General features: G+C 51.3%; 1 protein-coding gene across 1 annotated transcript in view; it reads right to left on the reverse strand.

Moving 5' to 3' along the window:
- Positions 1 to 583: 583 nt before the first annotated feature.
- The window catches only part of LOC109299145 (serine/threonine-protein phosphatase 6 regulatory ankyrin repeat subunit B-like), an 80,299-nt gene continuing 73,251 nt past the window's right edge, over positions 584 to 7,631 (reverse strand). The window contains exons 26-27 of the mRNA XM_019519690.1: positions 4,268 to 4,420; positions 584 to 874 (exon numbers count right to left, since the gene is read on the reverse strand). Coding sequence (XP_019375235.1) covers positions 714 to 874; positions 4,268 to 4,420 — 314 coding nt within the window. The 3' untranslated portion in view covers positions 584 to 713. The remainder of the gene's footprint in view (positions 875 to 4,267; positions 4,421 to 7,631) is intronic.

The raw sequence follows: 7,631 nt of genomic DNA on the forward strand, positions 1-7,631 counted from the left end.
AAGGACTGTGCTCATCACCAGTGCCTCATCCGTGAACAAGGGACTGAAGGCACGAGGTGTGGGAGGTTGAACGAGAAATCACCGTGTTCCCACCTCTGCCCACCTAGGAGTGGAAATGCACCATCTAGCCCATTGCATTTGGGGAGGATGGCACAGTGCTTCACAGCGCTGAAGACAGCAGTGAAATTAGGACTGGCTCTTACCCAGGAACACGCCGATGTCTTCTACTTGGGTTCCTAGTCATTCCTCTTGCTACGTTTCAGCATCTGAAGAACAGGCACATTGAAAGAGCCACAGTCACTGAGGCAACAAGACCATCAGCTAAATCTTAACCTTTGTGGAAATTTCACCTTCTCATAGGTATGTGGCAGCATAAACAACTCCAATGCATGCTGGAAGAGGGTGTCCAGCCGGCCCAAATTCCCAGGGTACAGGCCAGAGCGTTGTAGTGCCTCAACTCAGACTCCAGCACAATCCACCCTTCTCCATTCAGCACATCCAGGACAAGGCCTGGTCCTAGTGATGAATTAGAGGATTATGCATACAAACCAACACCGCGCTGAGACATAGAGGAATGCAAAGAATCATGTTTATTGTGTTCCAGTTGCACATACAACATTTTGTCTGTCTTTCAACTCCTGCTGGGCTCCAACCGCCAACGGCATGAGCAAATCATAGCAATAGCTGTTATAGGGGGGTTGGGCGAAGGTAGCCTAGGACTTGCACAAGTCCTGGTGCATGGACAACTCCCTCTCCAATAGTGATCCATCTGGTCGCCCTTTCAAGGACAAATAGTGGATGGCCACGCTGTGCCAGTCAACTGCTTCCTTGATGTGCAGTGGCCCTGCTGAGAGAGGGCTGTGGATGCGATTACCTGAGGAGAGAGTGCACACAGGTTAGCAGAGCAAGATGAGGAAGTCACCCAGCCCTACACACACCCAGGTTAGGCCCCATCCGGAGCACTGTGTGCAGTTGCGGGCTCCACATTTCAGAAAGAAAATGGAGAAGATAGAGTGGATCTAGAAGCGGGCAACAAAAATAATAAAGGACTTGGATGGCAAGTCATGCCAGGAGAAAATAGACATGTAGACAAGGCAGTTAAGAGGGGATATGATGGTCTTCAGATACTTGAAGGACCACCATAAAGAAGGGGGAGAACACCTTTTCCCTCTCGTGGTGGGATGAGAACCAATGGCTTGAAATTGCAGCAAAGTTGGCTTAGACTGGATATCAGGAACATCTTCTCTGCTAGAGCAGCGAGGTGGTGGAACGGGCTTTTTAGGGAAATTGTGGACTTTCCATCACTGGAGATGTCCGAAAGAGGTTGGATAAGAACTGGACAGGGACAATCGAGGCATAGCCATGCCTGAAGTGCTTTCTGAAGAGCAACAATGAGAAGCCCAGGAGCCCTTCTCACCGTTGGAGATAATAAGGAGAGGTAATGAGAAGAGCTTCATAGCCTAAAGCAGGTGGATAGTTGAGGAGAATGAAGCAGAGCTCCACAACCAGCTTCGTTATGAAAGAAGATGAAAGGGGCTGAGTTTATAGAGGGGACACAGAAAGGGGAGTTTGGGCTCTCCACTTAGAGGGTGCGATGCTTGCTGTCTCCAGGTTGCAGGACAGAGTAGTGGATATTTAATATTTCCCAGGCTGCTGGGCTTTGCTGGTTGCCTTATGGGGCTGGGAAGGAATTTTTCACCCTCTTGTTGCTGCAGAGGTTGGTGCAAAGTGGGGTGGGGTTTCCCCATCCTCAGAGGCACTGGGTGATTGCTGAAGCCATGGCTGGAGTGTGCCAGAGCTCCAACTGGGACCAAAACCTGGAGGTTCCCAGATAGAGGGACTTGCCCCGCTGCTCAGGGTCAGGCCACTTGCCGCATTTGGAGTCAGGAAGGAGTTTTACTCCCTGGTCAGAGTGGTATGGACTGTGGGGGGTTTTGCCTTCCTCTGTAAGGGGGGTGTGGACCTTGTCCCTGGCGCTCTCGAGCACGTTTTAACGCTCCTTGCAGCATCAAGACACTGGCTGCCATTGTCTCCTTTCTTTACCTGTGGCAGGTTGAGATGTTGTGCCTCATAGCTGCGTGTCAGGTTGGATTGTGTAGCTTCAGTAACAGGTTGGACAAGGACTTGGATAGGGATGATCCTGCCTTGAGGAGGTTGGACTAGGTGACCTCCCAAGGTCCCTCTCAGCCTTACTTTCCCCTGGAAAAAGATGTCTTTGGAGCAGTGGGATCAGCTGTGCGGTGACATGTCATGGCACAGCTGATTGCACTCCAGGGATGTCTGCAGATGTGCCTGGTTGCTGCACCCTGAATTGGCACACATGGACCAGCAGGGGAAAAATGTGGGTTGCCCCTTCTGTGTTTGCATGCGTGTGGGGGAAATCCCTTTGCTTGCAAACACACACCCAGCAGCCCCTCGAGCAGGAAAGTGAGGGTGGTGCTCCCAAGGCTGATCCTACCCCTGAAGCCCCTTCCCCAGGGGAGGCTGGAGAGCCCGGGTAGCTTTATGCTCTCTGAGCTCTTACACCTTAAGCAAACAGATGTAGGCTGCAAAAAAGCAGCCCAATTTAATATGGGCTTCTGCCACAGCCACAGATTTGAGCCTTTGCGGTGCAATGCAAGATAAGGACATCTGTTTACTTTCACGCTGTGCTGCCAAAAAAATGTTTATGGGAGCACAAAGGTGGCGTCTGCTTCCACCCTCTGATCTTAAGATGCCTCCTACCAGTCGGAGCTGGTGCAGAGCACAGGATGCTTATGCATCAGACGGCACTTTATTGGAGGGAGTGAGACGGCTCAGGGGTTTGCGATTACATCGCTGTCTGGTGCTGGCGGGCTGCAACGATGGTATCAGCTATTACAACCATAAAAGGTAAAGGAAATTCACGTTCAGGTTGAGGAGCTGAGGTCTGGAGCAAAGGTCTGGGGCTCAAACCTCTGTGTGTGCGCACCTCTGTGTGTGTGCGTGTGGGCATCCTTGTCCAGTGCAGCCGGCGATCGTGACGTCTCTACGTTTGGGAAACCTCAAAAAACTCAGTGCCTTAAAATATCTTTTTCTGATATTTGGAGCTGGTGAGACTAGGGGGCTTGTAAATTCTCAGGCTCTCATGATTCATGAATGAAGCGCGGAGCAAATGACTAAGTAAACCAGTGGAATATACTTAGAAGTGGTTTTATTTTTTGCCATGCATTGTGTATTTAATGTTCGTTTTGGGTGGCTAGCATGACCATTGCATCCAATTCAGTGGAATTGTGCGGGGAAGAAAGTTTCCAAAAATGAACTGCAGGGCCCTTGACTGTAACTCCAGACATAGCATTGATTTGTACTGCTAGGAACTGCAGGGCTCAAAAGCATCGCTCTGTTTACTACGGCTGCTGGCATGTAAGGAAGGCTTCCTGGCAGCTCCGGTACATAGGGCCAAATTCTGGCCTCAGTCATGCCCTGGGGGCTCCCATGGAGACAAAGGGCCTGGGAGATGGAGCTATGGCCTCTCAGACGTGGGTTCAAATCCAGGCTGTGTCAGAATGAAAGCAGCCCCTGATTGATGGCTGGCAGAAGTTTATATGAATTGAGTCTAGTCTCATGAGAAAGAAGGAGCCTCCTAGGACACTTATGAATCAAGAAGAGATGTCTCTGACCTTCCTCTGGTCATCTACATGCATGGCGTACCTTGTTCTGTGGGCTCTGAGCTGTTTTGCAGAGGAGGTAGGAGCCCCTCTCATGCGCTGGCAACATTTACACAGTCATGGTGACTTTGTAGAGGTGTCTCCTTGCTCCGCTGCAGCAGAGGGGTTAAAAGAGAAAGGAGCTCCCACTTCACAGAGATAGGGCCCTTCCTCCTCCAAAAATGCGGCCTGAATGTGCCGTGCAATTCAGTCGCAGATGTCTGCTGTGCCGATGCCTGGCTGCCTTTCCTCGAGCTTGGGGTCAGCCTAACCTCCCCAAAGGAGCCTCCACTCCAGCCGTCTCCAACAGCCTCCCGAGTGGCAAGCCAAGCTAGATAAGAGCAGATGGGGAGGAGGGACTCCTTGCGGGCAGTCGTGTTAGTGACATGTTGCGTTATGCTGAAATCAGGTTTTTTCGCCTCCAGACAAAACAAACAGCTCCGACCAGACCTCCCTCCTTCCTCCCTGCTCTGCACACCAACACCCACAGAATCCCATTTTCCTTTGCCCAGCCTCATCTCATTACATGGAGGTGTTTTCAAATGGAGCAAACCTATGTGCCCTTGCTCCCTTCCTGGGGGACTGTTGTGGATGGAGAATACCTTCTGGAGATACTTGTGCTGCTCTCCTGGCAGCCACCTGGGTCCAACCCACAGAGGCGTGAGCCAGCATATCAATGGACCGCGTGTTGGGAGCAGCATCCAGGTCTTCCTCTTCGCTCACCAGGTCCCTCCGTCCTGTGAAGTGCAGCTGACCTGGAAGAGCACAAGAGCTTTAATGTACAGATGTAATCACAGCTTCTGCCATTGGGGATTCACTTTCCTGCTGCCTCGTGTTCAAATGAGTCTGTGTTTGACCCGCTCATGCTAGCTGACATATGAAGTACTCATGAGCTCTCCCTAGACACATATCCTTAGGGAGGAATAACACTCAAGGGCCTCAGAGGTTTGGTTATGCATTGCAAATGCTGGACGTTCATTCAAAGTTTATGGCAATCTTTTGAGCAAAGATTAAGGTGTGGAACGAGATCGCCAGTACTAGCTAAAAGTCAGAAATGCCTCAGCAATGATGCAGCTGCTGGGCAGTGGAGGAACGCCGGGGCTGAAGTTACTCTGAGACGCAATTAATTACAGGTTATCATATGACCCTCCCATTTGGGCTGTACGCCAAATGCTCACGGTTCCTGGAAGAGATTAGTGCAACCCAGTGTAAGTGAGGATACACGTTTCAGTGGAGCCTTTGCAAGTACACTCAGAAAGCCAACACGGAAATGCCAAATGAATCTAGATGTCCAAGTGCCTCCAAAGCTCTTGCACAGGGTGGATTAAGACAATGCTCCGTCATTTAAATGCCTAAAATCTAAATCACCCAGACTCTACCTTTTGGGGGTGGATCTGGACTTGGCCTATAGAATAGACTATATCAGTGGTGCTCAACTTTTTTCCCCCTGGGGGCCAGATGGGGAGTGCCTGGTCTGCCTGTGGGCTGGATCCAGCTGTGTGAAGTGGGGTGGAAGGCAGCCCAGTCCTGATCCGGCTGTGGGGGCGATAGGGGGCACGGCCCAGCTCTGATTTAGCTCCGCAGGAGGAAGGGGGCATGGGCTGACCCCAGTTGGCTGCTTGGGGTGAAGGGGATGTGGCCTCAACCCCCATGTTGGGGGAGAGGGCATGGTCTAGCCCCAAGTCAGTTGCATGTGGGGTGAATGGGGCCTGGCCTGGCCCCCATCTGGCATGCAGGGGGAAGGGGTTTGGGAATTTGGCAGTGCGGCTGGCTGGCGGCATTAATGGCCACTGCTTCCCCGCTGCCAAATTTCCCAACTCGTGGGGAGCTCCGTGGGCCAGATGCTATGGCTCTGCAGGCCGCATTGGGCCCACAAGCCAGAGGTTGAACACCCGTGGGCTATAGGACAGGTCTGATCGCTGGTGGGGCGAGTAACATCTACAGCTGTGGTTACACATTCACACATTCATTCTGCAGGGGGAGTTTCGAGCATTCATTGAACATTTGTTCGCGCCACCTTTCCTGCCAGCCGGCTCCCCTCTCAGAGTGCAAACGCCGGGGCAGCATGAGCACAGGAGACACGCAACTATTTTCTCATCTGAGCAGACGTGTGCAGATTTGCTTTGGCAATACTGGCACATCCTTACAGCACACCGCTCCACTGCTTGGCCTGAGCAGCGAAGCATCAGTCTGCCGTACTGAGTCACGCGACCTGGAAACGAGTACAATCTTGCTGGAAAATCACCGTTTCAAAGACGGAGACAGCCTGAAGCGACTGCGAGAGAAGCAAATGCCAGTAACTGGCTCTAGGCAACCTATTTATAGTAGGTCCCACCAGCACAAAGTCCGGCTCATTCACTTCACTTCTCAGGATCAGGCCCTTCGTCTCCAGGGATAAAATTTCTCATAGAACCGTAGAGATGGGATATGGGAAAGACTGATGAGGTCGTCTCATGCCCATGCCCCAGTAAGAGCAGTGCAGGAGGGTCTCTCGCAGTTCACTCTCAAGTGCCGTGTCCAGTTGAACTTTAAATGTCTCCAGCAATAGGATTGTGACTGCAAGAAAATTCCACTGCTTCTGTCTGAAGCCTAGTTTTTTTTTTAACTGTTGATGGAAATGGCTCAGCTCTGCTCTATACTGACCCCAGGGACAGGAAAAAGCAACACACTCAAACCTAGAAATCAGTTTACTGTATCCCATTGCTACCAAGCAAGAGTTCTGCTCATAACAATATGGTTATTATATGGGCTCAGTACAGGGCAGAGTGAAGTGCCTTAACTCTGCCTTTCCAGGCTGCAGCCTGTTTGCATTTCTGTTCAGTTCGACTTGAATTACAAAATCCCTTGGTTTGCAGTGTTATGATATCCCCTGTAATGCTTCTGTTACCTTTAAACTACTGGCACATACTTGAGTTGGACTCCAATTTGATGCCCTATTTACCTGAGTCTTCAGTATACTTCCTGCTTGCGGAGTTACTTAGGAAATAAAGTGCTTGTACTGATGGGTGACCCAGGTAACATTAGGCAGGGCTGGACCTCCCTCAGGTGTAAAACTCTCCATGGGATATTAGTACAGTGCAGGGACAGACGGACAAAAACTCACAGCTACCAGTTCAAACATGAGGCTGCTTCAGCTATGCCCAGTGCGTCCCCGTGTCCTGCATTCAGGCCTCCGGGTGAGTCCAGACGAGCCTCCCGTGTGAACTGCTGGCTCTGGAGCATGTCAGTGGACCGGGCTGGGCAGGGCATGCCCAGTCCTACCTTCCCTGGGGCCCACTGCCGATGCAGCATAGGCCAACCCCGAGAGCCTAGGAAATCAATGTGCCACTTTCACTGCAGCTGCTGGTGGTGAATCAACTGGAAGAACGGGAGTTTGCAGGCAACCCTCCCCTGAGATTTTGTATATATGTTTCTGTCCCATTCAGACCACAATAAAATCACATAGACAGACAGACAGATGAGCCCTCTTTGCAACCTGCTGCAACTGCAATTACACTTTCATGGCTGCAGCGTTCTCAGTCTAACTGGGGTGCGTGGAATATAAATTCACAACCCCGCACTCTTTATTAACCTTTAGCATCAACTCCAAAGGATTTCGTTAAGGCTGCTCTATTACATGCCCAAAGTCTGTGACGTAGCAAGGTAAAACTCATTTGACATGTCTTAGTTTGCTATATAATAAATAGCAACGGTGCACGGGGCGCTGGAAGCCCAGATGTGCTCGGGGAAGCTCAGGCTTGGCGATGCTTGCCCTCTGCACCACCCCTGCTGCCTTCTCCTGCCTCCAGCACACCCAGCTGCCCTCCTGCTGCCTTGCTGCACTGCCCCGGGGGCCCGATCTTTTTTTTTCCTCCCGAAGCCTTCCTGCCTTTGCCATGGCTGTGGGATAGGCAAACAGGCTCAGTGGCAAAAAAAAAAAGGATTGGGCACCTCAGAACTTTTTTTTTCCCTTGGTGGAGCCTGCCC

Source organism: Gavialis gangeticus, unplaced genomic scaffold (assembly GCF_001723915.1).
Source record: "Gavialis gangeticus isolate Ggan-Ray unplaced genomic scaffold, GavGan_comp1, whole genome shotgun sequence".
NCBI classification, from domain to species: Eukaryota; Metazoa; Chordata; order Crocodylia; family Gavialidae; genus Gavialis; species Gavialis gangeticus.